Source organism: Musca vetustissima, unplaced genomic scaffold, assembly GCF_032173495.1.
Source record: "Musca vetustissima isolate MV318-11 ecotype Yass unplaced genomic scaffold, APGP_CSIRO_Mvet_v1 utg11625, whole genome shotgun sequence".
In the NCBI taxonomy this organism is placed as follows: Eukaryota; Metazoa; Arthropoda; class Insecta; order Diptera; family Muscidae; genus Musca; species Musca vetustissima.
In genome coordinates, this window is record NW_026885638.1 from 537,648 (window position 1) to 558,329 (window position 20,682).

The following is a 20,682-nucleotide window of genomic DNA, read 5'->3' on the forward strand; positions in this document are numbered from 1 at the left end:
TCTCTTTTCGTCAGCCATTTTTCATGATTATCTCTCACTTACTCTCAATTTAGTTCTGTTCAACACTGTTGTAAAATGACAATTAGCTCACCTGTGGATCATTACTAATACGTTTGCGGGTAAATTCCAAAATTGTAACACCCTTTTCAATGCGACCTTCGGCATTGTAAAGATCTTGACGATCATCCAATTTGGGCGAAGAGTATCCATTTATCCAGGTATCCATTAGGAATGGACGTCCATTGCGATCAACCCAACCGATGATGGAATCCGTTTGGGACATCTTCTCATCGTTACTGAAACCAATACCGGTCCATGTTTGGGTATTGCTAGTTTCAATGTGCCAACGCATTTCATCGCCACGTCCAATGGTCTCCCACGAGGCATAGTATTCGCATGTGTGATTCTGTGGCGAACAATTTGCGGGATATTTCCAGTGACCATAGCAATCATTGTCCAAAACATTTGCTGATTCATCCGGTTCCCCATCGATTGTTTTGGGCTTTTCTTTTTCTAAAATAAATATGTTTTTCCTGCATTATACATTTGGTCAATTTTACTCGGCTTCACATGACTTACCGAAGAAGTTGATTAGGGCAACACCGCGTTGCATATTATGACCATGATATTTCAATTCATCCTGGTAATAGAACTCTTTCATCGAATCCATATCAGCTTCCATACCTGAGGGTGGTACATGAACATATTTGTCGAATTCCTGACCCCTGGCCCAAATTACATGAGTTAAGCCATCAGTCAGGGAGTGATCGGTGGGTTCGGTTGCAGTTATTTTTTTGCGGAATATAATTGTGGTGACGCCGTCCTTTTCGTAGCCAGTAGCTAGGGTCAAATCTTGTTTACCGCCAAATACTTCGTCAAGACGTGGAGTGGATCTATCTCTGCTGTAATAATCGCCAATTCGGCTATACATGTCTCGTGCAGTACCAATGACAACATCGGTACAGTCCATGGGATTAAAGTCGTGTCGGGGAGTATAGGGATTCAATTTGTACTTGGCATCTGGAAATATAGATATTTACAAATTATATGAAATTAAAGAAAAGAGAAAGGAAGAGTCATGGGTATTGTAGCGGCTAATATGTGGTTAGTTAATGGAAATGGTATGAAAACTCTGGAAATTGTAAGGAGTTTTCAAAGGCGAAGCTATGTGTGTGGGTGTGTGTTATTGTTGGACGAGATGAAAATGTACCTGGATTCTTCTTTACTGGTGCTACATTTTGTTTGATAGGTGCAGATTTTGGTTCAGGTTCAGCAGAGGGCTCTTGTTGGGGTTTTGAGAATGGCTTAGGTTTTGGTCTACCGTTTGATCTGGGTTCCGGTTCTGATGAAGGTTCTGGTTCTGATTTTGGTTCCGGCTCAGATGAAGGTTCTGGTTCAGATTTAGGCTCAGGTTCCGAGGATGGTTCTGGTTCAGATTTAGGCTCCGGTTCCGAGGATGGTTCAGGTTCCGATGATGGTTCTGGTTCGGATTTTGGTTCAGGTTCCGATGATGGTTCTGGTTCGGATTTTGGCTCAGGTTCAGAGGATGGTTCTGGTTCAGATTTTGGCTCAGGTTCAGATGATGGTTCTGGTTCAGATTTAGGCTCAGGTTCAGATGATGGCTCTGGTTCCGATTTGGGTTCCGGCTCTGATGAAGGTTCTGGTTCCGATTTCGGTTCCGGTTCAGATGTGGGTTCAGGTTCAGAAGTAGGTTCCGGTTCGGATTTTGGTTCAGGTTCAGACGTGGGTTCGGGGTGTGACTGTGGCTCATGTTTTGTATCTGTTTAATATTTGTTTAGAATTATTAAGAGAGAGAGAGAGCGTTTTCTGAGTATGTGCAAGTTGTAAGCAAAGGTGCAGCGGTGCAATACTGTGCAATGTATTCTAAGCACGCTGTATTGTATTGATAAATATATATGAAGAGGAAAAGCAAATATTAATGGGTTACACTTACCTGGTACATCACGTCTTCTGCGGCTAGAACCAGACGAAGGCTCTGATTTGGGTTCAGGTTCAGATTTAGGTTCAGGTTCTGAAGTAGGTTCGGGTTCGGATTTTGGCTCCGGCTCCGATTGAGGTTCTGGTTCTGATTTGGATTCAGGTTCAGATGAGGGTTCTGGTTCAGATTTAGGCTCAGGCTCCGAAGAAGGCTCTGGTTCGGATTTAGGTTCAGGTTCAGAGGATGGTTCAGGTTCGGATTTAGGTTCAGGTTCTGATGACGGCTCGGGTTCGGATTTTGGTTCTGGTTCAGCAGAAGCGGAGCCGGAGCTTTCGATAGTTGTGGTCAAGTCTCCAATATCACGAATTAAGGGGAAATTTTTACATTCCTTAGTCGATGATCGTGGTCTCCAGCCAACACCGACCCATGTTGTACTGTTTACTTTCAATACAATTTCTATTTCCTTTTGTTCCTCCAGCAAACGCCAATACATCCGATAATCGGGTGACAATTGTTTCATCGAGTATGCAGATAAGTCCATTTCAGTTGTTTTGTAGGGTGATCTCTTATTACAACCCGGTCCAAACCAACCGAAATTACAGAAACATTGTTTTCGTGGCAATGTGGTTCCTTTTATGTCAATACATTTTCCCTGGATACCACAATCGGCATTAGCGGTACACTCATCTCTATATTGGCACTGGGGTCCATAGAAACCCTTTTCACACTTACAACGTGAAGGGAAGTATTTGCCATTGCCGGAGCACGTTTCTCTGAAATCTTTGCGAGTGAGAATATCAATATCAGCACAAGACCAGAAAAGATAATCGGTGGACCATTCCACAGCTTGACGCAGCAGACGAATGGAACAGTTGCGACATTCCATGTCAGCGGGAAGTGAGACCTCATAGCTTTGAGCCCTAAAGTCGAATGTGAACAACCAATTAGGGAAATGATCTTCGTTGCTGCAACATTGCGGAATACTTACGTGAAATCGTGTTTAAGGAATCCATTGCCATCGACTTGCGGAGTCAACTCAATCATTGGCCTCTCAAAGTTATCCAATAATTGTAGACGAAAACCTCCCTGAAAGCCAAACCAAAAAAAAAAAACTCATTTTACTGAAAATTCAACATGATTATGGTTGCCTTAAACATCATATTACATGAGGCGATATCAGATATATATGTGTGTGTACCTTGCTTGGTAGTTCCTGTTACATGCTCACATCTAATTAGACTACTTATGTTCGAAGCATATTTAGCATGCAAACATAAATTTTAATGAACTTCGTCTCGATCTCAAAGTGTTGCAAATAATGGACAAAAAAACAGCAATATTTCTTGCATAGACACAAACGTGCGACGACCTGCATTTGTGGTAAATACGAAGTCTAAAATGCCAAAAACCCCATTTTCAGTGAGTAGCTAAATAATGAGTTTGCACTCAGTGCTGACTGCATCAATGTTCCTAATCTGCCATTCTGACAAAATAATAGAAACAACAAAACCGAAGCAAGGCACAGCAATGTGAGGTAAGGTTTAAGCACCGCGAACGGTTTTACAGAAGGTACACACGTTCGGGCGTTAGAACTTCACATGGCGTAAAAGAAAAACCCGTAAATAAAATAATGAATGTGAAAACAATGAGTTTGTGTCATAATCAGAACCATGAAATTAGCTAAGCAATTTTGCGATAAAGGGTGTTGAAAATGCGACGCAACGGAAAATTATCAGCAAAGGAAACTGCACTGTTGTTAATCTTCAACATTTGATCTGCTTACCCAAAGGTCCTGAAAAAGAGGATAACATACATACTCATTTGCAGCAAGATCGGCATAAATCAGAAAATGTGTTTTAGGTTTTCATTTACTCACAGCTTACAAGGAACAGAGGATCTCCTACAGCATCTCTATCAGTGTGTGAAAGAGATGTTAATCTGATTGTTTACAGATCATAAAGTCTGAACAATTTTGCATCATGCCGGTCTTTCAGCAAATGAACGATAAGTTGTAAGTAAAAATTTGTCACCATGTCAGTATGTAAGAAATCAGTTGTTTTATGGTGAGTTTTCACTTTGGTAATATTTAAATTTGAGAGACCTAATTCATAAGAATTTCCTAAAATCACGATGGAGATCGCAATTTTTTATATAGAGCTTTGAAATTTCGCGCATACACAGCTCCTGAGATGTTAGAACAAGTTTTGATACAAATTCCATATACAAAAATGTTAATCGCATTTTTAATTAAGGGTGAAACACATCTTTGTAGAAAATTGTAAATATTTCTTATAGACCCAATGATCCCTCCCAAATTCGGTATTTTATAACTAATGGGTTTCTTGGTTTCATAAGTGTGGGATTGAATTGCACTAACCATTTCTTTCTTCTCATTTGCAAGTCTGTCATTGACGAAAATGGATCGCTAAGCTATCTAAAGATAATCAAAACCTACTACAACAAGTATAAATGTGTCAGTCGGTGTTGGCGACTATCCACATCATATGGTTTGCGTGACTCAATGAAATTACAAACAGCTTGTATTGGGAGGTACCAATGAAACAATGGTATCCATTTTCGGACATTTGAAATAAAAGGGACATTCAATTCTCTTGATATTGGACTAGCAATTAAAAAAAAAATGTTGACACTGTGGGGAGGGTACCAGAAGGTGTAGACCGACGGGTCCCATCTTTCAACATTGTACAGTTAGGTTGGTCCAAGTTCAGTTCAAATCTGATAAACCGTTTGCGTGAAAAAAATTAATTGCAGCCAAATTTTGACAATTTTGTATAGGAGGTACTAAAAGGAGTGGACAGATATTACCCATCTTCAAACTTGATTTAAGTTTGAAAGATATTACAATGTATAAACTTTGCGAACCATCCGGCCAGACAGACGGACGGACGGGAATCGTCACGGTCAGATAATAACTATTTTTTAGTGCTATTGAAGAATAGACTTGGAGAATATGTGGTTTCAACAATACGGTGCCACATGTCACTCAAGGTTTTATGTGGATATTCTAACCAAAGTGGCTGTAATTTTAGAGTCCAGGTTAATGTTGGGTGAAAAATATATTTAGGAAAAATTTGTAGTATTGGTCCATGTTTTGACGTAGCCTCCACATAAAGATGCAGCCCATTTAATCTATTTTAATCGTCCTTTTTTATTTAACTTTCCAGGTTAATTTACAATGTAGAGGGCTATGTTTTAACATTGTCCCCATATAAAGGTGGCAACCATTTTAGGTATTTAGCTACGCAGACATAATACCCAACAACAACAACAATGTGGCGCAGGATGTAAAAATAACCAAACACAAAACTGCGTACCAAATGTGTTTGACGTGAATCTGATGATGGGCCTCTGACTCCGTTATTTAGTTCAAGTTATATTTTTAAATTTCGAACGCATAGCCATTGATTCAATATTTGCAACCGATATTTTAGCTGTTCAAGTGTAAATGAAATTTAACGACTTAAGTCAATTGGAGCTATGTAAAGTCAACTTCTATCTAATGATTATACCAATATAACATCCTCCTTTCTCCTAAATATATTTGAAATATTCAAATGTTTTAATCTTAAAAACATCTACCACTTCATAATTTAAATCACTTTTATTTCCATCCCCTTCGGTGCAGTTACAATTTTAAATATGACATTGTAATTTCAGATTCGTTAGTTCGCTAGCTGTAGCGATTTCCATTGTATTCAATGTGATTTTTTCCAATCTGATATGGAAATTGTTGTTGGAGGATGTGTCACATCGTCGTTTTTCGTATAAAACTTCTATTGTGTCCATTATCGCAAACAAAAAAATCTTCTATTATCAGTCAGTCTCAGATTGTAATTTTATTAATTTGTTTGAGGGTACTACACACTGTGGGTGGCATGTTCGACATTAGAGACCCCACTATAAAATAATACAATTCATGTACATATATACAAGCAAATATTTAATGGGGTGGGTTCCTGCAGCACAATTTTTGTGGATTCCACTTCGAAATATATGATTTCCGGTTTTGAAAAATTCTAAAAAAAGAAGTTCTACGAACACATTGCAAGGTGCTATCTTGAATTTATGCACATGCCAAAGCCGACTTATACCGCTTTATAAATTTGAATAGATGCCGATGCACATCCAGCAAAAATATTTGATTTACATTGACATTCTATTTCAGTGTCGAGACCGAAAGGTTGTTAATAACGGAAGTTTAATTCAAATCAAGTCAAGTCCGTAGCGAAAATATGTTGTTGAATCGCTTCAAAATTTCTTCGATGTGGCTGCTCAGTCTGTTTTGGATATTATTGGCAGTTGTTAATATATCTTTGGCATTCGACTGTTACACTTGTAAGGGCATTAACTGTCAAAGGCCTTCCAAAATCAATGAGACAACCACGTGTGCCAACAAATGGGATGAGTGCATTACCATCTTCAATGGATGTAAGATTATATTACGAAAATATATGTATTTCAAATTCAAATAAGTAATTAAAAACCAATTTTACAGTGAGTGTAATTGAGCGTGGTTGTTTCACCACAATACCCGAGGAACATCTCAAGAAATGTACTGGCGGCGCTGCGACAAGTAAAGAATGTCACATGTGTTTTGGAAATCTCTGTAACAACCGGGGAGCAGCCACGTGCATACACTGCAATGCAAAGAATGTAAGTTATCACAAAAACGGTACGTTGGGTAAAATGTATATATTAAAAATTCGATTCTTTTTTCTAAAGAACGAGGAATGCTTGGAATACCATTGTCCAGTACCTGAGGGAGAAAATACCTATTGTTATTATCGTACACTTACTAATGGTCGAAGTGAAAGTGGTTGCCTATACAGACTGGATGATCAACTTAAATGCCAACAGGACGATCGTTGTGAAATGTGTCTTTCTAGCCCAGACCGTGCCTGCAATGGTGGAATGATACCGCCATCATCTAGTTTGGCTAATCGCAATTCTGTGTGTGGCATATTTATTGCTGTAATCATTGTTTTATGTAATTTATTATAAAAGGTATAAAATACACACCTCTTTGTAAAACCGGGAAAAGTTTGAATAAATTGTTGTATGTGGGTATTGCAGGTTATTTTGAAGATTACATGTTTTCAATCAAATCAAATGAGGAATAATTTTGTAAAACATATCCTCCGACGATTTTTAGTCATTGTGCATATTTTTTGGCTTTGTAAACCAAATACCACCAGACTAGAATTTCTGACCACCAAATATTATACGAAAATGTCGCTCTTAAGATTTTAAATGATTAGATTTTCTATGTCATGAATATTTTCGTCGCGCTTTTCCACTTTTTTTTATCCGATGCCTTGTCAGAAAACCTTATGTACACTAATTAGTTTCGTATGAATTCTAAGTTATGGTTTGCCACGGATTCATCTGAAATTTAATTCAATAAATTTACAACAAGTAAAAAAGTGTCAGTCGGCGTTGCCGACATATATATACCCTCACCCAATGGTTTGCGGAGAAGGTCTTCGGAGCTACACAGAGGTAGGTTGTGCAAAATTTTGTTCAAATCGGACATTCCATTCGCCTGATATTGGATTTATAAATATTGAAATTTTTGACCCTCTGTGGGGGAGGTACCAGGAGTGGACTAATGGGTCCCATATTCCTACATGATCTAGTGTGATAAAGGTAATAGGTTGTACAAGGTTTCGTTAAAATTGGATAAAATATAAATTAAATTATAAAATTAATTTTAGCACAATTTTCACCATTTTGTGGGGAGGTACCAGAAGGAGTGGCTCAATGGGTCCCATCTTCAAACTTGATCAAGGCTTGGTAAAGGTAATAGGTTGTGAAAAGTTTGGTTCAAATCGCACATTCCATTAGCCGGATATTTGATTTACAAATATTGAAATATTAGATCCTCTGCGGGGGAGGTACCAGAAGAAGTGGACCTTCCTAATTAATCTTGGCTTGGTAAAGATAATAGGTTGTACAAAGTTTCGTTAAAATCAGATAGTCCGTTTGCATGTTATTATAAAATTAATTTTTAGCACAATTTTGGGGGGGGGGGGAAGTGCTGGAAGGAGTGGACCGATATTCCAAATCTTCGAACTTAAACTAAGTTTGGAAGAAATATTAAGATGTGCAAAGTTTGGATGAAATCCACCATTCCCTTCGAGAGCTATCGTGCGCACCAGCCAACCAGACAGACAGACGGACCACGGACGGACATGTGTAAATCGACTCCAAATTTTCTGAAACGGATTTGGTCCAAAGAAACATGGAGTCTAAAATCAATATTTCGATGAGGCACATTTTCACCCTGTATATACCCTCATATGTATTGGTGATTCAATATGTGTAATCGACATTGCGCTGATGAAAGTTGAGGTCTCATGTCCATTAAAACAATACAAAATTCTCCTATATTTGAAAAGTTCGAATGCATCTTGAAAACATCTATCACTAGATCTATCATTTAGAATAATCTCGTTTATTTGCCACTGGGCGCAGTTACAATTTTCAATTTGACATTGCAATCGTTAGTCCGGTAGCTGCAACGACTTCCATTGTATTCAATTTCTTTAAATTTGTGATTTTTCCAACTCGATAAGCAAATTGTTGTTGGAGGATGCTCGCACTGTCGTTTTTCATATAAAATGTCTATTGTGTCCAGTATCGCAAAGAAAAAAGTCTATTATAAGTCAGTCTAAGATTGTAATTTTATTAGTTGGTTCGTGGGCGCTACACTTTGCAATGGCATGTCGAAAATTCCTTCGCAAAGATCTTCGAAAATAAAAAAATAAGCATGTTAGTTGGTATAAGCAAATACTTAATGGAGTGGGGTCGGTGTAAGTACAAAGTTGAGGTATTTCACTTCGAGAGACAAGATTTCTGGCAGCTAAAAATTTAATCATTCTCAAGAAAAGAGAAGTTCTTCCTACAAATTGCAAGGTGCTATTTTGTATTTATGTACATGCCAAAGTCGATTTATACCGTCCTATAAATTTGAATAGATACCGATGCACATCGAGCAAAATATTTAATTTTTTTTCACATTCTAATTCAACGTTGAACCCGAAAGTTTGTGAATATTGGAAGTTTAACGTAAATCAAGTCAATTATAAAAATTTATTTGATGTGTCTGATCAGTTTATTTTTGATGATAATCGAAATTAGTAATATTTTTTGGCATTCGAACTTGAGGGGTATGGACTGTGGAATGACTTCTGGAATCAATGAGACAACGGTATGGAAAGAGTGCATTACGATTTTCAGTGAACGTAAGATTATATTATTTAAATATTTATTTCAAATTCAAATACAAATGAAATTTTACAGCGAGTGTAATGGAGCGAGGTTGTTTCGCCACATCTCAAGAAATGCAGTGGCGGGGGACAAATGTTTTGGAAATCTCTGTAGCAAATGCGGGACAGTATACCTTGCAATGCAAATAATGTAAGTTATAAAATACTGATGATACTAAATTGGAAATATCGGAGAAGTCTGATTTTCTACTACCAACCGTTAAGATTCTCGATTTCAAATCACCACTGTTTTTTTATGGGCTGACAAAAAACATTTTCTATTTTGCCGGGAAATAATGTGGTAGATATTTGTATCGTAATATTATTATTACTAAAACCAACCATCTGATAATATATTCAATTGCAGAACCACTTGTAATTTTGTTCGAATTTTGAAAACAATTTTTCGTTTTTAGGTTATAAAATTGAGAACTTTGAAACTTCGCAGACATCAATCTGAACCTAATTCTGTACGCTGTGCAAAATGTTGTGCCAGTCGAGACGAGAATATACATATATATGGGATCTATATGAATATCTCAACCGATTTTTCCTAATTTCAATAGGGTTTGTCCTTGGGCCAAGTAAATGATCTGTGTCAAATTTCATCCAATTCTGATAATAAAAGCGACCTGTACTTTGGACATGCACATATCGACTCAGAAAGAGATTCTATGCATATTCTCGTATCCCTTTTCCGATATAGTTGCCTTCGATGTAGTTACTTTTAAAAATCCAATCCCATTTCCTAGATGAAGTAAATGGGTAGAAAACTTCCTCTCAATATAGTTGTAGGCATTTTAAAAGTCAAAAAAAACTTTTTTGCCTCGGATATATGAGTATATATAGCAAGGTTTTCATCTCCTAACAGGTCTATATATGCTGGTTGCGAAAATGGAAAGGATTCCTCTGTCACACTGTATGTCACATGACGATTTAACATCATTAGTTCACGCACGATATCAATATTCAGTGGAATAGCGGCTATTTTTGGACATCTTTAAGTGAGTGTCTACCATCAAGTTCATCGATGACAATCCATCATATTGTGATAATTTACGTCGAAACTGGTATATACCGATCGCACGAAAATGTTCCCGAGTTAATTCAATTCATTTGGTCAATTGAGTTTTGAAGTCACTGTAAACAACACAACACATGGTCGTACGAAAAACCGTATAATTAATTACAAACTATTTTCATGTCTATAGAAATGTTTACTTAATATCAATTACACTCAACCATTGCGACCGCATAAACACAAAATCCGATTCAAAAGTTACAAAAAAATATCCGAAATCTTAAAATTTAGAAAGACATCAATTGCTAATTTCTGAATTTTTTATGATTATTTTCAAGTTTTTTGTTTACTTTTTAAATTGTTACAATAAATTCATTTCTATTTACATTTACAAACGATAAGCTCTAGATCCAGGTGTAAAATCGGCAGCATTGCAGCCATCAATATCACCAGCCAAGCACAACATACAATTGGCATTGGCATAGCAAGACTGCTGTTCGACCACACTAGTGGAACAACCACGTTTGACAACATTACCATCGTACTGGACATAGCAGTATGAGTTGGGTGCCGTGGGTGATCCGCAACGTGTTACTTCCAATTCAGCTGGAGCTGAAGAACATTTAGAATCCTGACGGGAAAAAGAAAATCGTAAATCGTTACTTGTTTTACAACTAAACTATGTTCGATCGTGTCACCTCGCTAGAATTGCACTGAATACAATTGAACTCGGCTTGACCCAAATTGTTACAACGATCCGTGTTACATTTGTGGCATTCGGCAGTATCGTCATCACAGCGACGCCTTAAATGTTCGGGTACTTCATAGGAACAACCCTTTTGAACGACATTGACTGCAATTCAATCAGTTAGGGGGGTTTTGTTAGTAAAATTCTGTATTATTTCATTCATTGGACTTACATTTATCGAAGACGGTAACACAAATATCCAAGGGATCCGAACATTGTTTCGTTGGTTGCACCGAGGTACGCATACAGTTAATGCCCTTGCATGAATAACAAGTCCTGGCTGTATTGGCCGTTATCGATTCCAAAAGGCCAATAACCAAAACTGTTAACAGAACAGATTTCAAATGCATTTTAACTTGTTGTGGACTGTACGGATTTTTAGACAATAACGGTATCCTAACTCGATTCTATGGTGTACAGGCTTTTATAAATTCATGCCATTTCATTTGTCAAAGCTTGTGAATCACACTTGAGTTCGAACAAATATCAGGCACTCACACTGGCGATGCATTTCGAACGCACTTCATGTTATCTTTCGATGGACCCTCCATGGTACTGAAGTATTTTTTTCTTTATCAGCTGTTCGAATCAAATTAATCAATGGTAACTAATAATACAAATAAACATTTACGAGCAAGGTCAATATTTGTAATTGGTTTATTTTTACTCAGCATTGGGCTGTATCTATCTATCTGTCATTAAGCTTCCGCATGGCTGTAGGAAGATATTTGATTGATTTCTGATTACTCACTCACATTAATGGATACAATGTGTGTGTGTGTGTGTTTATAATTTTTTTAAATACATTAAATATAATGCGCATATCAAGGTCATGGTGGAGTATTTCTTTATGGTATTCAGTAACAAATTGTCGAAAATGTTTAAGTATCTTTGGATGCACTGACATCTTTTTGGGGAATATTGAGTCTATAGAGAATTTTTGTTCTGTTTCAAAAATGTTGCAAATATATTTTTGCTATCTTTTTTAAATATGCAATAAATAAGCAATTTCAAAACGTGTTCAATTATAGTGTACACAACAATAGGCGTCATCAGCTTTAATTATTAAACTTAAGAATAAAACAAATAATAAAAATAAAATTGTAAATTGTAAATGTACTTTCAAAAGTCAGTGGTTTTGAAGATGCAATTGTTGGTCAAAACAATTACACATTAGTTACAAATACTAATCCCCATAATGGTTGATAAATTACGAATAAGCAAATAATATATAACAATTATAAAAATGTTATAGCATTAAGGTCGGTCGGGCTATGGGAAACCAAAAAAGGAAAAAAACCGTTGATATTGCAACTGTTCATTATATGGGAAACCTATGCAGAAAATTTTCTGTGGGTAGGTATTGTATCCTCTGAGTAACCAAAATACCAAAATACCAAACTATATCCTATTCGTTCGAAAAATCCAAAAATGAGGCGGACCTTTATACGAAAGAAAAACTAAAAAATCAGTTCAAAATTTTGGAATCTATTGTGATTTCAAGAAACAGCGACACCGCTTATTCCAACATAAGGGTTGATTGCGGTCACTTAAATGTAGGGCATTTATCCAAATGTCTTCATATTCTTCTGTAGATCCGATTCTAAGATAGCCAGCCATTTAGTTCGATTTCAGGAGACCAAAATTAAAATAAGCCTCAAAGAAACACCTTCTTAGTTACAGTCCTTAGACCTGCATTCTGAGTAATGCAATCCTCAGGACCTCTTACATCGATATCAAGAAGAATAATCTAAGAATCCCACATCTCAAAAAAACATTTCGAATATGCAGAACCATCTGTGAACATCTTAAAAAAACAAGTAAAAAAGTGTCAGGCGGTGTTGCCGACAGCTATATACCCTCAGCCTATGATTTACGATGGTTTCCGAAATTACACACATGTTTTATTATTCGCTTTATATAAGATATCTTTTTATATTTATCGGTTATTCAATTTGCTTCAATTTAATAAATTTTACAAGTTTATAAATACTGACCTTTTCTTGGGGAGGACTTGATCTAGGCTTTGTAAAGATAATAGAATTGCGCACCAGCCGGCCAATCGACTCCAAATTTTCTGAAACGGATTTGGTCCAAAGAAACATGGGGTATAAAACCAATATTTCGATGAGACACACCGTATCAAAGTTTATATACCATCATTAGCCATAAGACTGAGGGTGTAAAAAACGCAATAAATACTAAAGCTATAGGAAAGCAGTTGCGCTGGATAAGGAACTTGGTACTTGACGCTAAGACATGTGGCAACGTATAAGGATAAACAGACGAGAATTCCTTTTGAATATGGCGCCATTTAAATTTTATTTATTGTACTCAATCTAACCTTCAAGAGGGACATCATTTCAAGATTAGCCATATCGATACATGTTTACTTATATATGGTATTTTGGGAATTTTATAACAATATTCCAAACGAGTCGGATGGTATCATTAATGGGTATTCGGTATGTAGGGAAGTTGAATTGGTAGTATTAAAAAAAAAACAAATATCGTAACTATTGACCCACAATTAACCTGCCGATGCAACCGAAATTTCCATAAATTGATATTTTAGATGTATTCATATTTATAAATATCGATGTACGTCAAATCATAGGCCATATAATCCCCATAAGATATTAAAATAATCGTATAGGGACATCTTGAACACAGAAATATTAAAAAAAATGTGATATTTATGCTGATATTGACCAGTTACTTTATAGACCCTATCAGTATATCGAATTGTGCTAGGGCATATTTTAAGATAGAATCAAATACGTCTGTTTTAAGATTGTTTAAAAAATAACTCTTCACCCTAACCTTAGTCAATTAGTCGAAGCCATTTTACTTAGCCTATTATATGTATATGTTCACTTGAAGGTGTATTGATATTCTCACCACCCTCTTTCCACCATAACCATTTTGACGTTATTAATTAATGTCAATATTATAGATTGAATGGAAAGTTTTTTCTTTTTTCGCCGTAATTACGAATGTTTTCCTAATACAGAATGACGATTTGTTAGAATTGCCTCTCGAACTGTTGTTATCATCATAGTTGATTTTGGTTTTGATGATAAATGCCTGAGACAATATGGTTAATGTAAACATCGATAGATTGCGAATTGTAAGAGCTCTCAAAAAGGGGTACTTGAAAACGAGTATTGAAAATCAAATGGATCTAATGAATGTGACGGTAGGTTATATTTTCAATACTGTGGCGAATATTGCATTCAATGTATTGCCAGAAGTCATAAAATGCAGTCAGCTTGGGGTCATCAGACAACTGGCCGTTTATGTGCGGGACACAAACTCCTCGCTGTGTTCCTGTTAGGAATACTAGCACACACTCAACCCAGTGCCGCACAACGTTCCTGTTACAAATGTGAGGGTATCAATTGCCTGCGCTCCTCATATGAGCTTGTGGAAACTTGTTCCAATGGTGTGGACATTTGTGTCACAGTCTACGATGGATGTAAGTATGGAGAGGAAAGGAATATGAAGGAAATATCCACACTGTAATCCTTAACTGACTTTTGTCATTGCAGCAACTATTCAGGCACAAGGTTGTTTGCAAAATCTTGCTGAACATTTACGCAACAAATGTAAATCGGACAATGTTGACAGCCTCCAGGAGTGCCACAAATGTAATGAAAATCTGTGTAACAAATGGGCGCCCAGTGGATTTGAGTGTGTTCAATGTGATTCGAACACGGTGAGTAGAAATTTAAATTCAAAACAAATTATTTGCGATAATCATTGAGTTGATTTGTCCAGGACCCTAAATGCGCCAATAATTCCGATGACTTGCTACCAACACCCTGTCCCATAAGCCGTACAGCGAATATGTATTGTTATGCAGCTAAGGATGGCAATCGCGTTGTTCGTGGCTGTACGTCATCATTAAAGGAACAGAAATCGTGTTTGGAATCGGACAAATGTGAAATGTGCAATCCAAGTCAATTGGATTCTTGCAACAGCGTTAAAGCGGAAGGTGGTAATAATCCTAATCCCAATCCCACTTCGAATCCGAATCCCACTTCAAATCCTAATCCCACTTCTAAGCCTACTCCGACCGCAAGACCACCTACACAGAAACCTGAACCGAGTGCCGGGTCGGTAATTGAATTTAGTATAACTAATTGCTGGATACTTTTTGTTGCCTATCTCTGTAAGTGGTTGTAATTGTGAAAATTTTAATTTTTTTTGCAATAAAATTATAATAAATTACCATAAATGCAAATATATAAATCAGTTTATATATATTTTATATATACAACGAGTCAATTAAATTAACTTACCCTGTGGGGATATGCCAAATGCCATGTTACATTAAATTTGGTGCCAGCCAAGAGTGACGTTCTTATGGAACCTGAAAGTAAGAAAATAAATTGTTAAATATTTATTAAAAGTGGTATTTGTTTATAGCAGATAATTTCTTAATATTCTCCTATGTCCTCTTCACAATTCAGAGACTATTATCCAACTAAAACGTCAGCTATTTAGTAACCTACTCCTCTTTCGATTTTCTTTTTACTTCTCCACGAAAAATAGTCTTTTTTCAGAATTAAAGAAAATCATTTCATTTGGAAAGTTCTCAAGTGTGTTCATTAACCGAAATCCCATAGAAAACAAGAAGATCAGCGTGAATATCAGTTTCATGATTTACTCTCTAATCAAGCTTAGCATTGTTAAAACAAAAAACACTCATAGTCAACTAGTTGAGTATGATTTGTTCAGGCAACCTGTTCGAATTTTCCCAACACATGAGTGTGTGTGCGCAAGTGTTTGTGTGCATGAGTGAAAAATGAAAATCTATCAACGGGAATAATCAAAAAAAGAATATTAAATTGTAATCTTATTATATTTCCCATCTACCAGTGAGTTGGATGTGGATGCTAACAAACTATTTATGAACGAGGGTCAATTTTTAAATTTTGAAAAATAATATACACAATATTCAATTTTATTATAATAATCCTATTATATACATTATAATACATTATTCAATTTTATTACAATATTCCTATTTCAAATAAGTTTTTAAAAAATTTTAATAATGAATAGCTTTGTGCAGCCCCAAGAGTTTGTAACGCCGCGAAATATTGGTCATAGATCCACATTTACGTGTACCGATCGTCATATTTCGACTAGCTGAGTTGATCTAGACATGCGTGTTCGTCCGGCCGTCCGTAAACACGATTCAGGCCATAGTTATGGACCAACCGTCACGAAATTTTCCATGTAGGATAGGTTCCGGCAAAATAAGACCCCTATTGTTTTTGGTAATGACCGCTTAAATGGACGAAAAATTTTATTTTTGTCTGTTTTCTGGTCACTCTAGAGGCCACAATTATGACCCGAACGCCACGAAATTGTACACCAGTGGTCGATTCACTATCAAAATTAAACAATTCTCAAATCGATAAAATATTATAACGACAAAATAAACAATATTTCAATGCTATAACAGTTTTTAACAACAATTGTTAAAATTGTTGTTCATAAACAACACCAAACAAATCGATGTTAACTTATCGACAAATATTCTTCAATATTGAACATGCCTTGTTTTGTTCGAAATTTTTATGTATGTTGTTTTCAAAATGTTCCAAATTAAAAGCTTTTTGAAAGTTTATCGGCAATTTGTCTACCTTTTTTGCAGAATAACATGTTCGTTACTGCAAAAGATTTTTTGTGTAGACAGAATTGTCGATTGTCGGATCGTTATAAGTTACTGTATCGACCTACAGGAAGGAAATTTGGCCATAGAATAAGCATGACTGTATTCATGAAGATCGATCAAATTTTAGCGGGTGAAAAATGACAAAATTTATATTCTGAGGCGTATATATTTACTCCTGAATACATAAATCGAGATGTTGATAGTACATCCAAGAGGAGTTGTTGACCTTTGCATTGATACTCGGATGTGGCAGTTATACGAAAATATTTAAAGGTGTATGTGTATTGTAATATTGTTTTGTATTACTATTACCCCACTAGAAATTTTACACGAAGATCCAGTTATGGTCAAGGACGACGCCTATAATTTTCGGTGATGTTGAAATGATATTTAGGGGGTGCAATAAACCGAAAACGTTATTATTGTCGAATTATTTTAGTCGCTCTAGAAGCCATTATTATATACAGAACGTCATATATTTTACACGGTGAAGGGGGTCTACCAATTACTTATAATGGCTCTTTCCGAGGATCAAATCAACCAAAACCTAAATTACCAAATTTAAATTTTATGGCGTAAATATTCACCTCGGTAAAACAAAACAAAACCCACCGCCAATCTCGATTTGAAATTTCGACGATTTTCAATCGGCTGGCATACACGTATTTAAAGACTTAAATTACAAAATGTTGTTGTTGTTTTTGTAATTAATTGAAAGTCCTTCTTTTTGACGGTGGGCCTGATTGCCTATCACGGTAACATCCGCAACTCAAAATTCCAACGCAATTAGAAACATATCCGGCACTGGTATGAACTGTGATCAGCGTGACTGCTTACATTTTTCGAAAAGTATCAAAGAAAGTATCATTTTTGAAAACAAATTTTTTGAAAAGGTGGCACAAAAACTGGCACTCTATTCTGCTACATATTAACATGGAATCTGACGAAATTATATATGGACGCTAGTTACAAATTTTGAAATCGGATAAAAGCCAAGTCTTTTGTTCATATATTCTAATATTTGAGATGATTTTAACAAAATCTACATTATTCTCATCCCAAGCCTGTATCCCATGAAAAGTCATTGTAGACTCTATTCGATACCCAATGCAAAATTTCGCCTCAATTGGGAAAAAGTCGAGTCTTAGGCGTACCATCTTGTATACGGGAGCTATACCTATATCTCAACCGATTCTCAACAATTTGGATAGGCTAAACAAATGAGACGTACTAAATTGCATCCGATTCGAATAATTAATGTTACCTTCATTTGGGTTACAAAAATACTTTCCGTATGTCATCAAATGCACAATAACAATTCCCTGTGCCACAGGATGTAAAAATTCTAATAGAGAATTTCAATAAAACCAATTGAAAAATGGTCCACATCAATATTTCCTTAGTAAATATCTTCGTGTACGAGCATTTTAAAACAAAGTGGCCAAATATAGGAAGAAGTTGCACAAAATTTCAAAAAGTGGCACATTTAGTATCAAAATAAATAAGTGGCACAAGAGTGGCAAGGCCGAAGAAAAGTATCAAATTTGCTACTTTAGTGGCACAACGGTCACGCTGACTATGATTATTCCCTTCGCCAAAAACCAAACTGGACAAATGGGGAAGATCTTCACCAATTGTATTTATCGTAGTTCATACATAGCTATCGTAATAGGTCCACGTATAGGTAGGTAATAGTGCCCGTCAATCGTAAAAACCCTGTATCGAGAAAAACACAATAAAGTATTGAGAAACGCTCTCGATTATATCTTCAAGAGTTTTTGAAATTTCTCTTGAAATTTTAAAGAGACATTAAAATTAAAAAAAAAATAAATTTAAAAATTTGAATAGGGCAAGTATTAGAAAGTACATTATTACTCAAATTATTTGCAAAACATTAGTTTCAAAAATGTTCGATTTTCCTTTGGAAACAAACCACTGGCCGATGGAATTGATTTAAATCTATGGTATAGGATTCATTAGACTGTATTTTTGGATTTCATTTCCATTTTTAATTTTATTAGTTTTTCAATTTCTAAATGTTCTCTATATCAAACTTGTAAACCGACCCCTTCCAACTATGAGTGCCACATACATGTTTGTATGCGATACAGAAATGTTCATGTGTTGTTTTATTTATTGTATTGAGATAATATTTTTTTTATTTGGTTGCACCTGTGATCTAAATACCCAAAGTGAAGTGTTTACATGCAAACTATAAGACAATCAAAGATACACATCGGAAAATATATGTTGATTACAAAACTCACAAATTTTTCTAAAGAAGAGGGAAGTTGTATTATAAATTAAATTAAAATTTTGGTTTTAATGTCCATTTTAAAGAACATAATATAAATTTTGACATTTCAACAAATTAGTTTATATTTTATAATTACAGTCTATATAAAATTGTATGACGATTTTTCACAGTGTATGTTTGATCATTGAAATTGTTTCTTACAATTTTCTTTAATTTTACCAAAGTAGAACAAATTCTAGAGCAAGTTTGACATAGTATATAATTTGAAGTTGCAAAAAAAAAAAAAAAATACAAATTGATGCACACATGTTGGCGTAAATTTGTATGTATTTGTATTTATACGTTATTAATCGGATAAGTTATATAGTTGGCTTGTAGATATAGCAACCATTTCGAATATGGAAGAATAAGAAAAATAACTGCAAGTAAAAGTATAAGCAAGGTTAAGTATCTAAAGAAGATGTTAACAAAAGAAATTGCGATATGTTGTAATGGTATTTGGTTAATTTCCTGATCTATTGAATCAGCTGATTTTTAACGCATCGTTAAACACTTCATGCTAATGAATTCAATAATAATGGCCACTCATTATTGGTATTTTAAAATTAGGGGGATGGGGTATAGGAGGATTCATGAATATATTAACACTAAATTTTAAGTATTATATCTAATTTGTTCTATTTTGATCGTGCAATACTTCGCAAAACATGAGATACAGTGCAAAAGGTATACCGGCTATATCGGTGGCCTGGCGGTTAAGGATTTTAAAGATGATGGGTTATATTAAGACACTACGGAGTATTAATTTCAAATTCAGGTTCAAATTTGTTCTCAGGGGAGAAAATATATCCTGAATGAAAACATGCATATTAAAGTACCGGAAATGTTGAATATGAGCGCATATTTTAATACATGTCGGTTATAGCTGTACCGTATTTTGAAAACTTTAATTTCGAATTAGGGGTTCTCAGTCTTTTCATAGTTGAAAATTTTCAATATAATTTCGAGTTTTATTGTAGTCCAAAAAAAATGTTTTTCTTAGATCTTTAAGTACTTTTATGGATATATTCACAATGTTTGACATCTAACAAGGTGAAATCCCCTCTTATATTAAGTATATGATGATTATATGTCATGAAAAATATATTTCAAAGTTAGTTTCTTAAAATAAATGAGACGTCATTTTTGGCGGCATCAAAGTGTATATATGATGTATACTAGGGTTATGGTTTTTTGCCAACTCATATCAAAGTATAATATTCCTGCTCACAAACATATAAATTTCAAAGAAGATACCTACACAGAATTGTAAATAAAATCGTCAAGTGTTCATCGATTTCCACTATGAAGTTTTTATAACACGCATAAAAGCAAATCTGCAAAATTTTTGATGAATCGGTTCAGATATAGATATTTCTTTCGTATTAATATTTCATCCCATTTTATACTGAAGCCGCACAAAGGACACATTTTGTATCAGATCGTTTAAAATTTTGATATGGTGGATACTGTTTATCACTTTCGGAAACACATCTATATATAGAATCAAGCTTAACAACGCATTTTTTGTCGAATCGAATCGAATTGCGGATGTTTAAAATTAGCACTTCAAATTGAAGGTATATTTACGTACATCTTTGCCTACTTCCAGTTCTTGTTTTTTTTTTTAACATAATTAATTTCTGTGCCGGTTTTAGTGATAAAGGTGCCATGAACAGTTGTCAAAAAAATTATTTTTA

The 20,682-nt window shown here is 35.3% G+C and overlaps 3 protein-coding genes across 4 annotated transcripts in view; 1 reads left to right on the forward strand and 2 right to left on the reverse strand.

Annotated features, from left to right (window-relative positions):
• The window catches only part of LOC133332863 (uncharacterized), a 48,678-nt gene that overhangs the window by 8,469 nt on the left and 19,527 nt on the right, over positions 1-20,682 (reverse strand). For both annotated transcript variants that reach the window (XM_061541233.1, XM_061541234.1), the window contains exons 2-7: positions 15,302-15,372; positions 2,928-3,025; positions 2,002-2,859; positions 1,211-1,743; positions 580-1,020; positions 92-513 (exon numbers count right to left, since the gene is read on the reverse strand). In XM_061541233.1, coding sequence (XP_061397217.1) covers positions 92-513; positions 580-1,020; positions 1,211-1,743; positions 2,002-2,859; positions 2,928-3,025; positions 15,302-15,372 — 2,423 coding nt within the window. The remainder of the gene's footprint in view (positions 1-91; positions 514-579; positions 1,021-1,210; positions 1,744-2,001; positions 2,860-2,927; positions 3,026-15,301; positions 15,373-20,682) is intronic.
• On the reverse strand, positions 10,637-11,347 carry LOC133332865 (uncharacterized). Its single transcript, XM_061541236.1, has 3 exons — positions 11,170-11,347; positions 10,948-11,102; positions 10,637-10,880 (listed from the first exon to the last, which is right to left on the reverse strand). The coding sequence occupies exons 1-3, from the start codon at positions 11,345-11,347 to the stop codon at positions 10,638-10,640; spliced, it is 576 nt and encodes a 191-aa protein (XP_061397220.1). The 3' UTR covers position 10,637.
• Positions 14,259-15,185, forward strand: LOC133332858 (protein psiC-like). Its single transcript, XM_061541227.1, has 3 exons — positions 14,259-14,475; positions 14,549-14,715; positions 14,778-15,185. The coding sequence occupies exons 1-3, from the start codon at positions 14,259-14,261 to the stop codon at positions 15,183-15,185; spliced, it is 792 nt and encodes a 263-aa protein (XP_061397211.1).

Coding starts and splice junctions, on each gene's coding strand:
- LOC133332865 (XM_061541236.1), bottom strand. CDS start 11,347: ATGCATTTGAAATCTGTTCTGTTAACAGTTTTGGTTATTGGCCTTTTG. Junction 11,103..11,169: donor TGTTACCGTCTTCGATAAAT/GTAAGTCCAATG, acceptor ATTGAATTGCAG/TCAATGTCGTTCAAAAGGGT. Junction 10,881..10,947: donor TTCAGTGCAATTCTAGCGAG/GTGACACGATCG, acceptor TTTTCCCGTCAG/GATTCTAAATGTTCTTCAGC.
- LOC133332858 (XM_061541227.1), top strand. CDS start 14,259: ATGCAGTCAGCTTGGGGTCATCAGACAACTGGCCGTTTATGTGCGGGA. Junction 14,476..14,548: donor TGTCACAGTCTACGATGGAT/GTAAGTATGGAG, acceptor TTGTCATTGCAG/CAACTATTCAGGCACAAGGT. Junction 14,716..14,777: donor TTCAATGTGATTCGAACACG/GTGAGTAGAAAT, acceptor TGATTTGTCCAG/GACCCTAAATGCGCCAATAA.